Source organism: Arvicanthis niloticus, chromosome 15, assembly GCF_011762505.2.
Source record: "Arvicanthis niloticus isolate mArvNil1 chromosome 15, mArvNil1.pat.X, whole genome shotgun sequence".
Lineage (NCBI taxonomy): Eukaryota > Metazoa > Chordata > Mammalia > Rodentia > Muridae > Arvicanthis > Arvicanthis niloticus.
Genome location: NC_047672.1, coordinates 44,518,299 through 44,537,529, shown reverse-complemented (window position 1 = coordinate 44,537,529; position 19,231 = coordinate 44,518,299). Strand labels below are relative to the sequence as shown.

The following is a 19,231-nucleotide window of genomic DNA, read 5'->3' as shown; positions in this document are numbered from 1 at the left end:
AAGGCCACAACTATTCCAACAAGGCCATACCTCCTAATAGTGCCATTCCCTGCATCAAGCATATTCAAACCACCACATATGTGTTGGGAATTAATGAATTAGATGCAGATTTCTGAGGTCCTATTGTTTAGGTTAATTTTATGACGCTGTTCTTTCACCTTGAAGAACGCAAAGATAAAAGCAGTGGATTGACAGCCACAATGATGCAACTCTAATCTCATATTATTTCTTCTGTGTTGAAGTTAGAATAATGTTTATTCTTTCTTGATCTATGGAACACTCCTACCCCTTTAAGAAAGACAGATTAGAGCATCTAGCATTCCCATCCATAGACAAAGGAGAGGACATAGACACTCACCACACTAGGACAGTGATGGTGCCAGTTTCCCCAGGACAATCTTTATGCAAGCTGTTCATCTGATACAGTGGCCATGTCACTTTTCATTTTCAAAAATCTAACACTAGATTTATACCATGAAGGTTAACCAAAATCATCCAGAATTAGACGCCTACTCCGTCACCACCACAGTGCATCAGAACGGCATATATCTAAATGTGCAACTGATTTTTACTTTCAAGTTTTGTATAGTTAAGCTAAAAAGGAGTATCTATGTCTCCAGATGGCAGCCAACAAGAGAGCAATTAGAATGAAGAGACAGAAAAGGCAAGAGAAATAGAGTCATAAATGATGAATTATGAGAGAGGATGTCCTAACTCAAAAACTGAATCTACTGGCTCATAAGCTAGGTTAATAGCTATTTTGTAAAGCAAGATGGCTCTCCGACATTCACATTGTCTCCGCCGAGGAAGGAAGCAGAATGGGAATGCATTTTCCATTCCCTGAAAGGACATTTGAGTAAAGTTGATTATTTTGGCCCTTGTGTTTTCCTATGAGTGTTTGCCAGTGAGCAGTCCATCCCTCTGCATGAGTATCTGTCTCAAGCCAGCACCGGATCCTGCTTTCCATCGACCTCATGAGTTCAATAAAATAATAGGAACTTCTCACTTTTTATACAGTCAATCTTAGTATCATCAGTTCTTGTTGACATATTTAGTATTTTAAAACTTTTGAAGAGTCATAGAACTTTAAAAATCAAAACTTTGTGTGCACTTAGTTACCCCCCCCCCTTACTGACAGTGAAGGCACAAGTAACTGTATAGTCCTTTAATTTATATCTCAAATAAATATACTACACCTTGCCACCCCACACAAGAAACCAGCCACATTCCATCAGCATTAGAATAGACAAATAAATTGCTCCTTGATCATATAATGTCACACTACAGAGCGATATAATGAGATGAAAGGTTCCCCCCGATACACAGGTTGGTGAGTGTCACAGTCATAGCTTCTGAAATGAACTGGAGACAACATAGAAAAGTTGTGTATGTGATGTCACTATGTATATAAAATTTTAAACAGAAAAAAAAATATAGTACATTATGTTAAAGTTTAGGCTTAGAGTTACAGAACAAGAGGAGGACAGAGTGACAGAGATGAGCATGTGACAGGTTTTGGGGATTGCTTATCCTCTGACTTCATTTGAATAGAGGACTTTTTTGTGAACACTCATTTATGATTTATCACCTTTACGTGCACATATACTATGTCTAATAATAATAATAATGGTGTGTTGTTACGAGGTCCACCGGATATTGGGTAGAGGATTTGGGAGAGTAAACATGTGGTGTGTGAAACTGTTTCAGTAATCTAATCTGAGACCAGGGGAAGGAAGCAAGATGGAAGAATGTGGGAGTGTTGATCTGGGAGGTGGAACTAACAGACCCCTGGGTCAAGGAGCAATGAGCAACTCGCAGAAATTAAAGCTGAAGCCTGAGTTTAGATTTTAACCAACTGTGTGACCAGAATGGCTGGGGCTGATCTGGGGATAGAAATGAAAAGCTGGGTTTTTTGGACACATGAAAATTGAGACAGCAAAGTTATCGTGAGGACATGTCTTTGAAGTTTGGAATTACTTGTAGAACTATACATTTAGAGGTAGTAGACATATAGACGGTATGGCTAGTGATCAAATTGGAATGCTTCACAACCCTTAAACACTCATCAAAATGTATTCAACCTTCCATCAGTGTCTGTGGGTAAATATGTAAAGAGACTGACACGAAAGAAATGCAAAACAGCATAAAAAACAAAGCAATAACTCAGAAAGTGATGCCATTTAATAGAAATGCTTTAGTCAACTCCTTACAAGACAAGCATTAACTAGTACTATGTTACCTTTGCAGTGTGACGTAAGCAAAGTTAACAGACACTTTAGTTTCCAGTAAAGACTGATTTGAATCATAACTATGATAGAGCAATCAAAACTTAGTCTGTAGAATAATAAGAAAAAAAAGTGATTTATATTAAGTTACCTCTAGCCACTCAGACCTGCCTTTGGGTCTTTGAGTGTGGGTTTCAACACACTGGATTATGTCATCAGAGAAAGGACACTATAAGACTGGATACCATCACATATGAACTCTGAAATAAATTTGATAGCTTAGCTAGAAAAAGTATTTAGTGAGGAGAAAACCTGGTGTTTAAACACTAACCTTAAATGATCTGGGAGCTAGATTTTATAGTTATTTTCTTTGAGAAGAAAGGCAGAATTAAAATAAATAGATGATAGATAGATAGATAGATAGATAGATAGATAGATAGATAGATAGATAGATTAGATAGATTAGATAGATAGATTAGATAGTAGACAAAATAATCTTTACATAGCTTGATCTTGGCATAAAATAACAAGAATTTTCTAAAGTCTTATCTTTGGTTGGCTTTATAAACTGGCTTTTCATTGTTGTGATATTCTAACAGAGACTATAGAGGTACATGGTAGCATTCATCTAAAATAGTGGTTCTCAACTTGTGGCTCATAACCTCTTTGGGGGATGCATATCAGATATGTTGCATATCAGATATTTAAATTACAAATCATAACTGTAGAAAATTAAAGTTATGTATGAAATAGGTTTGAAATAATGTTATTTCAAAGGGGGTCACCACAGCTGTGAGAAAAAGTATTAAAGGGTCATAGCATTTGGGAGGTTGAGAACCACTGGTCTCAAGCTTCCAAGTTCCTCCCAACTCTGAGATGTTGGGAATGAGACAGCCTTTAACTGGAAAAGATACATCCTAGGAAGACACAAACTCCAATGGAGAGCAAAGAAGGGAAGGAGAACAGAATGAGATACTTCTATTATGTGAGGCTTTATTTAGCTGATAATATAAGAACAAGAAAATAAATAGAACTTCGATGTGGTAACATTCACTTTTAATACCATTGCTCAGAAATCAGAGGCAAGCAAGTCTCTGTGAGTTTGAGGCCAGCTCTCATCTATCTAGTGAGCTCTAGGACAACCAGAACCCTGTCTCAAAAAAAAAAAAAAAAAAAAAAAAAAAAAAAAAAAAAACAATGTTTAATATAAAGAAAGACATAGGCAAAGCTTTTCCAAGATGATAAAATAATAACTCTTTTTTTTGTCCCAAACATTTAGCTGATTGTACTCTACTCCTTCAGAAAATACTTTGCTTTCATAATAAAAGCCTTCAGAACGGAGTCAGTTACGCAGCGTGCCCTTTACAGGAACATTCTGCAGATTCTACTGCTTCCAAATAAAGCAGTGTGCAGTTTTTCAGGACCACAGTTGTTTTACTATCTAGGTTTATTTCCAGTGTCCTGTTTATCCAAGAGTTTCCAAGGACAATGGTTTTTAAAAGGGAAAGGCATGCTTTTTACCGAACCGACTAACTCCCTGGAGGCATATAGACAGACAGTGGCAATCAGAAGTTCACTATTTCACAACAGAACTTCATGTTCATTCACTGTTATAAAAAGGGAGAAACAATCCTATTTAGAGAACAATTACTATCACTCCCTAAAAGTGAAATGGCATTATAAATACAGGTTTTATAAAAAACAAATGACCATTCCAATGAAAAATTTGGTGTTTCTCCTGATGTTTGCATCTTAATTCTGCAATGAATTTCCTTTTCTTCCTTACAAAAAGAAAAATATGAACACCTACTAAAATTACTTTGCAATATATCTACACACTTACTAATTTGTTAACTAGAGAAACATTTTTCTCACCCAGACACATAAGAACATCAATAGTCGTCTTGTTAATATACTATAATTGAACAACTTCATTTTTATCTCCTCTATCCAATTCTGAGACTGAATTAAATGAGAGATTAAGAACTTAACAAGCATTTGATGAACAGTCTGGGGGGTGAACTGTACTTTTGGGGCCCACAAAGAATAAATACAGAACTTAGATTTTCTATTTTTATGTTTTTGTGTATTATAGAAGCCTGCCTTAAAACTTTATGCCACTAAGGAAGAGAAGTAGAAACACATATTCTTTTAAAAAATAAACTCTGGAACCAAAATTCTTCCCAGATATTTATTGATAGGAAAATCTAATCTAAAACTTCTGTGCCCTGCCCCTTGGCCACATCCCAGTCTTCCATTTGCTCTGTAGAATTGGACTCCTTTTGCTCTGTGCTCACAAATGACTCTTTCATGAACTGAACGATGCCAAATGGGCAGTAAAAGGATGCTTTACAAGAGCCAGGTGGGAGCACTCTGTTCCTGTGTCCTTATTTTTCTATTGAGAATAGGTGGTGAAGTTAGCATTTAAAAGGACTTTCCTGCCATCCCCTTCCCTAGTTCTCATCCTTTAAACTTTGAGTGGGCTGGGACTATTCTGTCCTGGCCTGTCTTGCCTATTCTAGAATAGACATGTTGTTGTTTTTGTTTGTTTGTTTGTTTGTTTTTTACAAATTGGCATTAAGTCTAAATGAAAGCTGAAACATATTTGTAAATAGGAGAAAATGGAGCCTTGAGAGATGGATCCATAGGCGTGATGATTATGACTGGCACCTTGAAAGGACCTAGAAATTATTTAGGATTTCTAGGCATGCTTGTAAGGTATTAAGTAGATTAGGCTAACATCTGGCAAGCCCGGGAGAGATTAGCTAGATTAGGTTAATTGAAGTAGGAAGATCCAAATGTGGACGGTGCCAGTCCAGGAGTTGGATCTCAGACTGAATATAAAGGAGAGAGAGCTGAGCACAGGTATCCATCATTCTCTTTCTTCACTGTGGATACAATGTAACCAGTTGTCTCAGGTTTCCTGCACCATGACTTCTCTACCATGCCAAACAGTAGCCTCTGAGAGCCGGAATAAACCCTTCCTTACATTGTTCTTATGACATACTTGATCACACCAACGAGAAAGTAACCAATATGGCAAGTATACTGCTTACTGTGCAATCCTGAGGCTGTCAAGTCAGATCCCAGCATCCATGTGAAGGCTGGGCAGTGTGACATGCATTGCAAACCTAGGCTGGGGAGGCGAAGACAGGTGGATCCTGAGGGCTTGTTGGGCAGCCTTCTACCCAAAAGGGTGAGGTCCCGTTTCTCTAAAGGACTCTGTCTCAAAAGAAGATGAACAACAATAGAGAAAGAAACCAGCTCCCAACCTCTGGCCTCCATGTATTAATGCAGAGACAAGTGTACCTCCACACATATATGCATACAGAAACACATGCAAGTACATGCATGCACACAAACACAGAGAAGGAATTTACTACTACTACCACCACCACCACTACTCAACACAAAGTCTTAAATCTCAGTTATAATATTTTGGATTTTGTCCAAACTAAAATCTCAAACCAAGCCCCAGCAGGATGGTTCTATAGCTTAAGGCACTTGTTAGCAAACCTAAAAACTAGGGTTCCATCCCTGAGACTGAAATTATGAAGAAAGAGTACCAAGCCCCTCATGTTGTCCTCTGATCTCCACATATGTGCTGTGGCATCCATATACAAAATTAATAATAAAATTATTTATTAATTAATAAGACTTTAATAAAAGTATCCTCAAAACAAGAAAGCAGCTTCATGATCCACTGTTAATAGTGGGGAAAGACTACTCCACAGTTTTGCAAAAACTAGGACACCACCTGAATTTAGAGGAAATTACACTTCTTAAAAGTTTAACTTAAAGTTAGTCCTCACCAAAGCTTCATGAGTTCCTACTTCATGTTCCGGAAAGATAAATTATCAAAGTCCTATAGAGATGTCTTTTTAATATATACAATACTCCAGATGTCAATGAAAGATACTTAGAAGGCTAAACAGGAAAATCCTTTACTTATGAAAAACAGGATAAAATAAAACTAAAATTAATCCTCTTGCATTGTTCTGAATGAGAATTGAGTGACTTATCCAATCACCATCAACAGTGAATACAGACTTCTCAAGAGTACACTAGTGCCCTGCTGTTTCTAGAATTTATTACTACTACTACCACCACTACTCAACACACAGTCTTAAATCTGAGCTATAATATTTTGGGTTTTGTCCAAACTAAAATCTCAAATCAACCCGCAGCAGTATGGTTCTATAGCTTAAGGCTTAAATTCAAAGCTCCAGGATTTCCCACACGCACACAAAAAGTAATTCTGAAAATTCTTGTGTATGACTTTTTTTGGGCAAGGGGATCCTATTTGAAACAGACTAAATATTAAGCTGCCACCAATCCCAAACAAGCTAGTCTGCCTTAATATTAAACCAGAAATTCCTGGTCACAGATACAGGACTTTTTACATGGGTCAGGGAGAAAAAGACAAGTGGCATGTAAAAAATGAAACTGAGAGAACTTTCACTAAGTATCTGGCACCATTCCATATGTGTGACAGTTGAAATTTAAGGACAAACATTTTCTATCTAATCTTTTAAATTTCAGGGGTCAGGGTCCATCATCAGGAGATGGGGGATGGTGGAGGGAGAGAGTTAAGTGAGGAGAGAAAAAGGTGTGAGAAACACACACACACACACACACACAAACCTATGGAGCTATTAAAGGAATTACTCACTCAAAATCCATGTGCCATAAAGAGATTGGCTCAAACAAGAAGAAGCAACCATGCTTCCAAATTTCTCAAGCTTTGTCCTGTGACAGTAAAAGCTGATCAACAGATGCCTTGTTTTTCTTCTAACAAGGACATGGATTCCTCAATTAAAGTCTCCTAAAACTTGGGGAAATTATTCAATAGGTGATATTTGCCAAAAATCCCAGAATTTCATACAGCCTTAGGGTGAAATATAAAAGATTAAAACATCCCCAAATTCATGGTGTTCCAGATATAATCATCTAAACAATCCATACCTTTTTGATGACAAGTGTAGGAGGTCTGACAAACAGACAAGGTTTGGAAATTGTTTCTGGGGCTTTCTTGATGGATCTGCATAACCCTTAACCAATACCAACATTGTATTGAAATTTTGAACACTGATTATTTTGAAATTCTTAAAGAATATATAAATTTCTTCATTTAACTTTTTATAAATGTATATGTAATTTTATGTTGGACTTAGCTTTTTGTAGATATGAAGACGTTTCTCAATTAAGAATCAGGCTTTCTGATAAATTATTAGTACACTTCCAAACTTTGTCTTAAGTAGGGGCTTATTAATATGCAGTGAGGCCTCAGTTTTTCATGTGACATATTTCAATAGTGGTGAATTTCATGGTTCTCAGACCCAGGAAAGGCAGGGAAAGGTGACTTGTGTCCTCAGGGGACATTTGGCAATGTCTGAAAACATTTAGTGTTGTCATGACTGCACAGAATTATCTGCAGCTAGTGAGGCAGAAGCCAGGGATGTTGCTAAACATACAGTTCTTGGGACAAGCCCTCAAAGCACAGGGTGATCTGGCTGAATATGCCAATAATGTGGAAGTTGAGCAAGCCTCCTCTTACCCAAGTGCTTTAAATGTCAAGAAATTATTTCCATCAATGACCAATTCCATGCATAGCCAAGGAGTACAGCTGTATGTGAGCAATGCAGGGCACTAGAAGATATACTTGTGATTTAAGAAGAAAACTTTAGAGGGAAACTGATTTTGTTCATATGAGTATTCACAAACACATTACAATAAGCCAGAAAAAGATCTTTCTTTCTTTCTTTCTTTCTTTCTTTCTTTCTTTCTTTCAAATACTAATCTATGATCAAGTTGTACTCCCCCATTATTTTTATATGAAATCAAAAGCTCAGTCTTATTAGAAGACATGGTACACAATCACAGCTAGAAAGAGACAGCACCAGCATTGATTTTCATATGACATTTAGTGTCCCCTTCCTTATAACGGAATACGTTTTTGAGGCTCGTTGAAGGGTCATCCAGCATGCTGGACAATGCTCGTGTGGGCTCGTCCATTTAGCTATAACATCTTTACTTTTTTTTCTTTATCAGTTTAGCCTGAATAAGACTGTCTTTGCTGTGGGAATCATGCTGACTTAATCCCCTTGAGGATAATGGTGGCTGCCATTATACACAAAAATTTCAGATTATATAATCTTGACAAATGTCTTTATTGCCATGATGAAATGCCTCTATTTTTTCTATTTGAGCTGATATTAACACAATCATCTCTACATTCTTTTCTCCCTGTGTCTAAGAATATTCTAGTAAGAGCATCAAAATCATTTTTATAGAAATCCTTAAAAAAAAAAAAAAAACTTGAATTAAAATAGCGAACCAGGCAAGAATGTCTTTAATATAAGTGTCACCAAGTCCCAATCCATGGTAGAGGGATATATTCAGTAAGTCAACAAATGAGTCTTCCTCTATTGAATTCTTCACAGCATACACCAAATCTAGACAGGTTCTGCTTTTAGCATAAGCTTCAGAGACATCTTTTATAAATACCTATAATTTTACAAATGAATCTATAACTGTAACTGTCCAATAAAAGAAATTAGATTTACCTCTCGATGGCCTCCTGTCTCCACTACCTGAAAACTCAGCAATTATTTGCAACAGTTCTTTCAACTGTCCTAAGGAGGACATTGGGAATGTGATGGTATCCTGAAGACATGGAAGAGAAATAGCCTCAGGGCCAGATGTCCCAGCCACCACCCTGACTGCAGCTGTGATTTTTGTTTTCTCAAGAAAGAGCTTACAACTTTGAGGAAATGTAGCTTTATGAAAGATTAATTAGATGTAATCTATTGCTTCCAGATCCTTGGTAATCAATATCATGGCCTTCCCTTCAAACTCCTGCCTTCCAGTGGCAGCATCTAGACCCTATCAGATTCTCAGAAAGTCTGAATGAATGCAGGAGCATGAAATGCCGAGAAAACAAGTGTAAGGCCTATAAAGGACAAGTATAATTCAGGGAGACAGGGAGGCTTGAGTAACAGAACTATGTGAGGGAGAGAAGTCTCCAGGACCTGGGATTCAACCCTGTGACATCCTGCATTACTGCCACACTGACCCACACACTGCAAAGTTTTGCCTTCATACATACAGAGTTTTGCCTTCAGAATACGTTTCCCTGTCAGTTCCCGGGTTGTCTGGTTGGTTGGTTGGTTGTTTTGTAACTTTCATTACTCCCCAAATAGCCTTTCCAAAGAATCCTTCAAATCGAATCCCTACAAGAGATTTTTTTTTTTTCAGGAGGCTCTAAAGTCTGCTGTCCAAAGCAATGTCTGCTCTTTGGTACTACCTCTTGGGCTCTGGGCAAGCTGCAAGCATCATTCCATATCTATATTCAACAAATTCCCGCAGGCAAATTTTAAGGTTACCAGATGGCAAACTCTTTATGCCAACTCCTCCCAACTGAAGCTCTTGAGGGAATGGTCCGCAGGCCCATTCACGTACCATGACGTGGTTTTAGGCTTCTGTTTATGCTCCTCCTATGATGGTATTACAGATCTGTCTGCACGGTATTAATTCCTGCAATCTTTGAACAGAATCCTGACTCAAGGGAAAATCCAGTGTTGTAGTTTGGAGGTAGAAGAGCAGACCTCTCCTCGGAAGGCACAAACTCCTAGAACAACTCACATACCAACTCTGGGGAAAAAAAAACAAAACAAAACAAACAAAAACAAAACAAAACAAAACAGAAGGGGCTCCAGGAGCCCATCATCTGCCCATAAGGTACGCTTGACTCTTAGCCTCACAATTCAGCAACACTGCTGTGAGTTAGGGACCAAGTAAACTTAGGAATTAACATCTCATTCTCTCGGGTTAGCTCTGTGGAGCAGGTGCCACAACTCTAACCCAACCAGCAATGCATGTAGACTTTCCTATTGCTTGCCCCTAGCACCTCCAGACCTTCTCTTAGTACACACACTTCCCGGACCAATCCTCCTGCCCTTAAGCATCCCAGTTGGAATTGCTCTCCAAGTGGCCCGGGAGGTCTGCTTTGCCCGGCTTTACCGAGCCAGGAGATGACTCATCCAGCCGGTTCCCCAGTCTCCTTGGGGCTCTGGCAAGCAACTGGAGAGGTGCCCTCCCTCCCCGCAGGCCCAGAGGGTCGGGGCGGGGCTCGGCCAGCCAAGGCTGGGAGCGGGAACCGGCAGCGGGAAGCGGCCGCCGCCCGTGGAGCCCGAGGCTAGGCAGGGCGAAGCCAGGCGGGGCGGGGCTGGGCGCCACGGGAAGGGGAGGCCGGGCTGCCTTGGGACCGACCGACCCGAGCCACTCTCCCAACGCCAGCCACGATGGGGCTGGAGACCGAGAAGGCTGACGTGCAGCTCTTCATGGCCGATGACGCCTACAGCCACCACAGTGGTGTCGACTACGCAGATCCCGAGAAGTATGTTGACTCGAGTCATGACCGGGATCCTCACCAGCTCAACTCGCATCTTAAGGTGAGTTTCAGGCTGGGCTATCAATCACCTGGGCTGGAGGCTGCTGCAGGAGGATGACTCTTCAACTTCTCCCCAGTAGTGGGAGTTGGTCCCATTGCTCCGGCTGGTCCCATTGGCACTCTGCCCTGGTCCCACAGCCTTCAGGCTCCCTGCACAGCCAGGAATGTGTGTCCAATTCCTGTGTGCCCACTGTCACTCTAAGAAAAGCTGAGGATACTCTAGCCAGGTCGCCTTTCCTTCGGACCTCCCCGGTTTAGAGTGCTTCTGCCACCGCCCCTTACTCCGTCCCCACCCCACCCCCACCCTACTCCTGACAGGTTGGATGATAGCAGGAGTCCTTGCATCTTGTCTCTCTGCAGCTAGGCTTTGAAGATCTGATTGCAGAGCCTGAGACTACACACTCCTTTGACAAAGTGTGGATCTGCAGCCATGCCCTCTTTGAAATCAGCAAATACGTGATCTACAAGTTCCTGACAGTGTTTTTGGCCATCCCCTTGGCCTTCGTTGCGGGTATCCTGTTTGCTACCCTCAGCTGTCTGCACATCTGGTGAGAAGGGACACACGCGGGGTGGATCCGCTTTCTGAAGCTTACAGAAGTTTTTGCCACCTGCCCTCTGCTTTTCCTACCTTCCAGGCCGGTTTACAGAGAGAACGCTTACTTAGTTCCCAAGGGTAGCAAGACCTGAGAAATCTTGAGGGGCAGTGTGCTTTCTTTAGAATAATAGTCCCAGCTGAGTGTTTAAACAGAAGGAAGCAAGGGCCTTTTTCCTGGGTGTGATTTTTCCTTCCATGCAGAAGGTTGAGCTGAGTGCAGAGGTGGGGGCTGGATGGCCACTTCCTGTCATAGGCTGCTCTCTCTAGGGCCTGTTGTGACTTGTGCCTGTGGTTCTGGGCAGGTCCTTTCCTCCTTTCATTGACTTCTATTCAGTCACCATCTGTGCTTGAGCAAAACAAACGTGATCTTTGAGCAAAACAGCGCTATATTCTGACCCATGGAGAAGGGCAGGCTGTGGACTGGGCCACTCAAGTCTTGCTATTGGCAAATGGTAGCAATGAACCCCGGGGAGATGGGAGGTGTTTACAATGATGGGTTGCACACCTTCCATGAAAGAGTAAAATCTCAAGGTATGAAACGAGAAAATAGGCCGCTACATTATTGTTTCACCTATGAAGCAGAAACGAAAATGCCATCTAGTTACGAGAAAAAAAACATGGACACCAATCGAAAGTTGATAGGATGTCTGTAAAGTTATTCACCTTCAAAATATACCATAAGCCTTATAGATCATTTTTAAGCACTCAATCTTTTCTTAGGGGAAACAAGCACATTCCTTCGAGAAATTCTTTCGTGTTAAAGATTATCTACTTTGTTCAAGGAATCATCCCCACTGTCACAATAGTTCTCAAGATGGCACCTCAAAGTGGTCCTGGGGACATGTGTAACCCTAGATACCACCGTTTAGTTTTTCACTTTATGGGGCATTGCCACACCCCAATGCAGTTTCAGTGTTCAGGAGTTACCCAACTCGCTCCTTCTTTTGGTCTCTAGTTACACTTTGTCATGTTAGCTAGCTAGTTCTGAATGTCACACCTATTAGGTGCACAGTTTTGCTGGGCGAGGACACACACCTTTCTTCAGCTAGCCATCACCTGGGAGGGGTATCTAGAAACAAATGCAAATGGTGAGAAAACATGGTGAACCCCAATGGAGAAGCTGGGAAACAATGGGAACTTTGTGAGGGAAAGGAATCTGAAGACCAAAAGAAGTCTTTTGGAAGATAAATATAAATTCAGATGATGAAAGGACAAACAAACAACACCAATTCAATCCATTGAGGCTATAAGCAGCCATGTTGAAAGGGCCAAAAGATTGCCAGAGATGTGAAACTCTTTGTTTTTGTGTATATGTAGGTCCGAACAAGCATGTTCTATTGTTATACAGTTAAATAGTTATCGAATATCGGACATTCCCACACATGTGATTTTTTTTACATGCCTAAATCAACATACAAAACTTACTAAAATCGCCAACTGAACAACTGAATTTGTTTTTTTTTTTTTTTTACTTTCAAAAAATAAGAGAAAACAAAGGACCCATAACATTTTGTGACATGCTAGCTTTGAACAATGGAGGTTTATTGACAACACTATGTCTTCTCACAGCTTTGGAGGAAGAATTGAAAAAAAAGGCAAGTTCTCATTTGCTAAACAGTGGAAAGATATTAACAATATGACAATGAGCTAATTGATGGTTCTCTCCACCTGTCTTCCCTGGGAGTGGGAGGAGCTTCGTGACTGGCTTCCACTGGTGAATCATCATACCATGTCCCTTTTAGACACAGAATATTTATTATTTAACTTCGGCTCCTTTGTCAAACTGTATTCATGTTGGGCATTAATATTTAACTGTTACATGCTTGTCATCGGGTAGCTATGAATCGGTGTTTAAATGTTACTTTTTACCTTTGATTACGAAACAGTAATCATCAATGAATTACATGCCCCTAACATATAAGCTGGATCAACTGGAAGGCTTATAGAACAGTAGACTTGCCTGAGCAAGCTTGGCTTTTTGTTTTTGTATTTTACTCATCAGGTGTTTATTTTATATTTTTTAAGCAGGGATTGTTCATTGTTTAGCCACAGTTGAGAAAACGAAAGGGGCTTTTAACCAAGTCAGTGTCACCACACACCTGATTTTAGATGTTTTGTTTTGGTTGTTGTTATCGTTGGGACAGGAGTTATTTGGTTTATTAGTGGTTTTGTATATTCGTGAACACAGAGCTCACTATGCTGTGCAGGTTGGCCTTGAACTCCTGGGCTCAAGCAGTCCTTGTGCCTCAGCCTCTCCAATAGCTAGAACTACAGCTAGACATCACAACAGGTAGATATCAGATTCTTCAGCCAAGCAAATAACAAAAACTAAATTATAAACATCTGGTTATATTGGACCTTCAGCCAAATGTTCGGCTCATTAGGACTGGTGAGTTGATTTTATTCGATGCCTTGATCAGATCCTCTTACCATTTGGCAAGTAAGTTTTGTTGTAAATGTAAGTTTTGTTGTTCATAACTGAAGAAATGTCACAGGGGCATCTATACTCTCATATTTTCTTTTTCTGGAATGCTAGGAAAATAGATGTCAGGTTACTGGAAATACACTGCTCAGTTTCTCATTTCCAATACAGCACATTGCTGAGACAACACAGGCTTCAAGACACTGTAGTATAAAGACAAATAATAACCCCTGACCCCAGGCTAGTTGTCCAGTAGCAGCACAGAGGGCTGTAGATTAGGCAGTTCACATAAGTAGCATTTGGTTGGTTATGTGGCGCCTCAACACATTTATCATCAGTCTAAACTGTGTGCAGATTTAGGAGAGAAGTGATTCACAATGTTAAGAACATAACTCAACACCGGGCGGTGGTGGCGCATGCCTTTAATCCCAGCACTGGGGAGGCAGAGGCAGGCAGATTTCTGAGTTCAAGGCCAGCCTGGTCTACAGAGTGAGTTCCAGGACAGCTAGGACTACACAGAAAAACCCTGTCTCGAAAAACAAAAAACAAACAAACAAACAAAAAAAAAAAACAAAAACAAATACATAACTCAAATTCTATATCCAAGGCCTGTTGAACTCTCTGATAAAAATGAGAATAACTTGCAGAAAATAAAATACTCTCATCACATCCAATGAACTGAAATCTTCAAACATGGCCAATTGGAGTTCAGTGAATCACAAACTGCTCAAGTGCCTTTTTACAGCCCAGAAATATAAGGGGTTATGAAAAGCAAAAGGGATTAGCCTAAGGAGAGTGGAGAGTGCAATTTATTCAATGTGAAGTGGATTTGATTAACAAACTTTCAGACATAAACTTAGAGATGTCTATTAATTTGAGGTTATTTTGTTAATATTTTCATTATATATTCTGGTTTCAAAATAGGTCTATTGATTATCATTTATTAGATGACAGTACCATGTGACATCTCAGGGACATGTAATAAAGCTTAGGCCCATAACTGGTTCTGTAAGATTTCCAGTCTCTTGTTAATGTGTGGCAGCGTGTGGAAGTGACATCATGTGAGAAGCATGCAGAATAAGAAATGAAATGTTGCTATCACTCAACTATTAGTCACCTGTTTAGTTCTAAATATCCATAATTAATGCTCTTACAAAATAAATTGTTTCAAATATTTAGCAGTTGAAACAAAACATAACATATAGTCTATGTAAATGGGCAGCATGAATAATTCAGTACTCTAAAAACATATTAATCAAACACACAGTTGCTGATCATTTGGGTTAAAATCAATATTCAGATTTTATTGTTTGTTTGTTTGTTTGTGACAAGGTTTCTCTGTATAGCCCTGACTATCCTGGAACTCACTCTGTAGACCAGGCTGGCCTCGAACTCAGAAATCCGCCTGCCTCTGCCTCCCAAGTGCTGGGATTAAAGGCATGCACCACCATTGCCCAGCAATAGTCAGATTTTAAAAACAAACTGAAAATATCAACCTTACCCCCAACTCTCCACCAAGTAACAAGTAATAATTCCATCAAGATCTCTGGCAGAATTCAGAATTCACAAACACTTTTTTTTTGTCAAAGGGAACATTGTTTAGGGGATCACACAAAAACTTCACCTGGGTAATTGAAGAATATTAAGCTATCTTAATACAAGCACATGGGAAAAAGAGAAGGTATACAAACACGTGGGAATAAACACTCTCTCTTTTAACTAGAGAATACAGGCCTTCTTGGTGAGTATAATTACTGTGGAGAATAATAATATGCAGTCGTTAATGTTGTGAATGGTGATAACAATATGAAGCTGGACAGAATACTAAATTCATTTCCACACCAATCTTAATGAAAGAAAAACTTCAGCATATAATCTAGAAGGGAAAACAGAAATATAACTATCTACTCTCCATGCTTTTTTGATAAATTTGAAAATCACTAGGTTTGTTTCAGCACATTAGAAATGCGGAGAGGTTGCTACCAACCAGACTGGCTAAGAGGATAGGCCAAGCGAGAGAAAAGGGAAAGGCAGGCAGGAAGTAGAACCGCAGAGAAACAGGAAGTGCTAGCCAGTTAATGTTCAGGGGCAGAGATCTGGCAGAGAACTAAATCACTTTGCTTATTTTCGTTTTACCGTTTCCACCAGCGTTCAACCAGCAAAAAGAATATTAACATGTATTATCTATGGGCCCGTTTATCTTTTAAACAGCGTGCCTTCTTACCACGCTGGCCACTGTTCATTTATGTATTGTGAACTGTTGAACCAGGTTTGAGTTAAGTCATTATTATAGTTGTTCATGTGTGTGTGTCAGGCCCCTTACTTGGTAACACAAATTGTTAGCGGTAACATTAACAATGCTTATATCGCCCTTTCCCCCCGTTCCAGGATCCTGATGCCTTTTGTGAAGACCTGCCTCATGGTCCTGCCTTCCGTGCAGACAATATGGAAGAGTGTAACAGACGTTGTCATTGGCCCATTGTGTACAAGTGTAGGACGCACCTTCTCATCTGTCAGCATACAACTGAACCACGACTGATCACTCAGGCCTCAGGTCCAAACATTTGGATGCTGTACAACTCTGTTGATGTAACGAGAAAGTACTACTGTCCTGTTCGCTTCCCAACTGTTATAATTACTCTTACAATGGGACTTTTAAGATGGGTTTATCGATGTTCGCTGACAGATCTTTACAAATAATGATTTCCCCACTAAAAGCCAAGGATTCTATATCTAATTCTATGTTTTGTATACTAAGAATCAGCAACACGCAATGTAAGAACAGACAGCTTTTTACTTTAGGAAAAAACATCCATCAATCAGGAGCAACGTCCTCAGACATTAGAGTAATTTTGTGCCTAACTGCTCATAAAAGTAAAAAATTTCTCATTTTCTTTTACTTTAGGAGTAATGCCCTTAAAGCTACTTTTCCAGACATGATCATAAGGCTAGCTAGAGGTAATATATTCCAAGATTCTAGAAACGTTGTGCATATACTTATGATACAAAAGCATATACTTATGATAATAACTATCAAATATAATAAGAAAGATAAATGTGAAAATGTGTTCCTCTGCAATATTATTAGCCTGTCAGCCTATTTAATAAGATGTTTCATTTTGCTGTATATTTTACACCTAATGCAAGTGTTATTCTAATGCAGTCGCCTTGGAGTGTGTTTTTCTTGCATTTGCCATCTTATTGATCTCATATATAAAGTAAGCATAGCTAAGTTTCTTGGTAAGACTGTGATCTCGTATCTGAGAGTTCTGATAGCTTCTTTGGAATGCAGTGTAAAACATGCTGTCTAAGTGTCCTTTCCAACTTTCCCAGCAAATGTTTTATGACTGGGGTTTGTCTGTCTGTGACCATAAGATGTGTAGCTGTTTTGTTTACTAGAAGTTTTCTCCCATATAGTTAGAAACTGAATCTGTATTCTACATTCCTATGAATGCGTCACTTACTTTCAAGTAATTCTGGTGCTAGTTAATAATATTTTTATGATAAAGGCTATGTCTAACATCTAAGCACTTTTTTTTTTACTGCAGTGGCTCACGTGGAGAACTTACAGGAGAATTAACAATTGTGAGGGTTTAGAAAATTAAGTACATGTGTAAATTAAAAACTAACAGTTACAAATTTTCAAGATGTTCTCTAGTGTGAATGTTGTAACCCATAAAACATTTTTTCTTTTCAATTCTAGACCTATTTTAGCAGTTACTCAGCACGGCCTTTTAAGAATTGGTATATAAAAACTTTCTATGTTATAATTATGTAATTTTTCAAACTTCAGAATTATTATCAAAACCTGAATGAGCTCATAGGTGTCAAATCTTCACTGAATGAAGATAATTGTTTTGAAACTTTCAATTCTGGTCAGTATTATTGGTGATTGAACTGGGATTCTATTGCAGACCAGATCAAAATATCATATCAAGAGACTAAGCTATAAAATTCATATCAATTTGATGGTAATCATAAAAGAAACATTTCAAAACTCCTTAGGGTATTGTACCATCTGCAGAAAAAGAAGTCATAGCATGGTAATAGCCACAGAGCATTGTCATTAAAGTGACTCTGAAAATTGTATCATACTAGTCTCCAAGGTCAGTCTCATGGCTTTATATTACTTTTTGTTATTTAAGTTTTAAACACCTGGATATATTGATTAGTCAAAACTTTAACAATAAAATATCAGTTTAATAAATTATAAGCTTCAACCTTTTAAAATAGTTCTTGACAGATTTTAAAGACAAATATGTATAATTATATATAAAAAACCTTTAATTTCTAATATATATGATTTCCTTTTGCTGAATAATGATTACTTTCGAGTGAACTTTGATTAAAACTTTTCCTGAATTATTTTGTCTCAAAAACTCAAATTATGAATAAAAGAAATCAAAGTTGAATATGTAAATGTGTTGTTTCTTCTTTGGGGGGCAGTTGGAAGTCAGAGGCAAAGAAATTCACTCATTATTTATAATAAGCATTTTTAGAAACAGTGAATGACTTCATTGATTTTATTATAGCTTGTCTTTCTGCTGTTTATTTCATACATCTGGAACTCAAGAGCAAGAAGCTTTTCAAATAAAGTATATTAAAACCTGAAATAACAAGTACAGGAATTGCTGTTCCAAGATGTATCTGTGAGGATGAGCAGATGGGTAAATGGCTAACGTGAGTGCTTCTCATGCAAGCATAAGGATTAGAGTTTGGATTCCCAGAACCCAGATAAAAGCTGTGTAAACTTGCCAGCCCATCTTTGGCTCCATTGTTACAAAGACAGAGATGAGATCTCCAGAGCCAGCTGGAAAACTAGTCATATCCATGACCTCTGAGGTTAACTGAGAAATCTTGTTCAGCGAACAAGGTGAATAGTGATAGAAGACTTCCAACAACAAACCTCAGGCCCTGCATGCATACAGATGCATGCACAACCACGTACCCAAGTGTGTGCACACATGAGAGAATGTGAACACACACTGCAAATGCACATAAGGAAAAAGAATGCTGTCCTTAAGAATTATGAGACTGACTATTTCATTCTCTGTTTTTCTAGCACTTGAAGAGATTCTGCATAAACTTTCCTGTCACTTGATAACCAATATGTGGTGGCTTGCTCACAAACCAACCACTCTGGATCTTTGGAAAGTCTCATTTTGCTAATCCCAAATAAACTGATATTTCTATTTCTAACTCTTAAATACGAAAGTGATACCAATATAACTCACATACTAAAATACCTTGTATCCCAAAGCCAGATTTCTCCAAAATTATTTTTGGAAAGTAAGTATGTGAGGAACAACTGCTGATATTGGCATAGACTTTCTTGTGGTCAATTAATTTGTTAATAAATCAGATATTTGGCTGCTTTTGACTGTTCTTTATGGACTGAAAGAACTTTAAAAGTCCCTCTTTTTACCAGTCATCTAAATCTCATTCATTTACTTTCAAGTCTTTCTTGGGAAGCTGTTGCCTGTAGAAAAAGACCCCTACCCTAGAAGTGAGATATCCCTATTCCACCCTCAGCACCA

At 38.9% G+C, this 19,231-nt stretch overlaps 1 protein-coding gene across 1 annotated transcript; it reads left to right on the top strand.

The window, feature by feature from the left end:
* Positions 1–10,362: 10,362 nt before the first annotated feature.
* Cav2 (caveolin 2) lies at positions 10,363–18,106 on the top strand. The gene is made up of 3 exons (XM_034518837.2): positions 10,363–10,678; positions 11,038–11,225; positions 16,083–18,106. The coding sequence occupies exons 1-3, from the start codon at positions 10,529–10,531 to the stop codon at positions 16,231–16,233; spliced, it is 489 nt and encodes a 162-aa protein (XP_034374728.1). The 5' UTR covers positions 10,363–10,528; the 3' UTR covers positions 16,234–18,106.
* The last annotated feature ends 1,125 nt before the right edge of the window (positions 18,107–19,231 follow it).

What these genes read in the sequence shown, in the direction of transcription:
- Cav2 (XM_034518837.2), top strand. Translation starts at nt 10,529, where the DNA reads ATGGGGCTGGAGACCGAGAAGGCTGACGTGCAGCTCTTCATGGCCGAT. An exon ending in AGCTCAACTCGCATCTTAAG is followed by an intron (nt 10,679 to 11,037) that starts GTGAGTTTCAGG and finishes GTCTCTCTGCAG; the next exon opens with CTAGGCTTTGAAGATCTGAT. An exon ending in CTCAGCTGTCTGCACATCTG is followed by an intron (nt 11,226 to 16,082) that starts GTGAGAAGGGAC and finishes CCCCCGTTCCAG; the next exon opens with GATCCTGATGCCTTTTGTGA.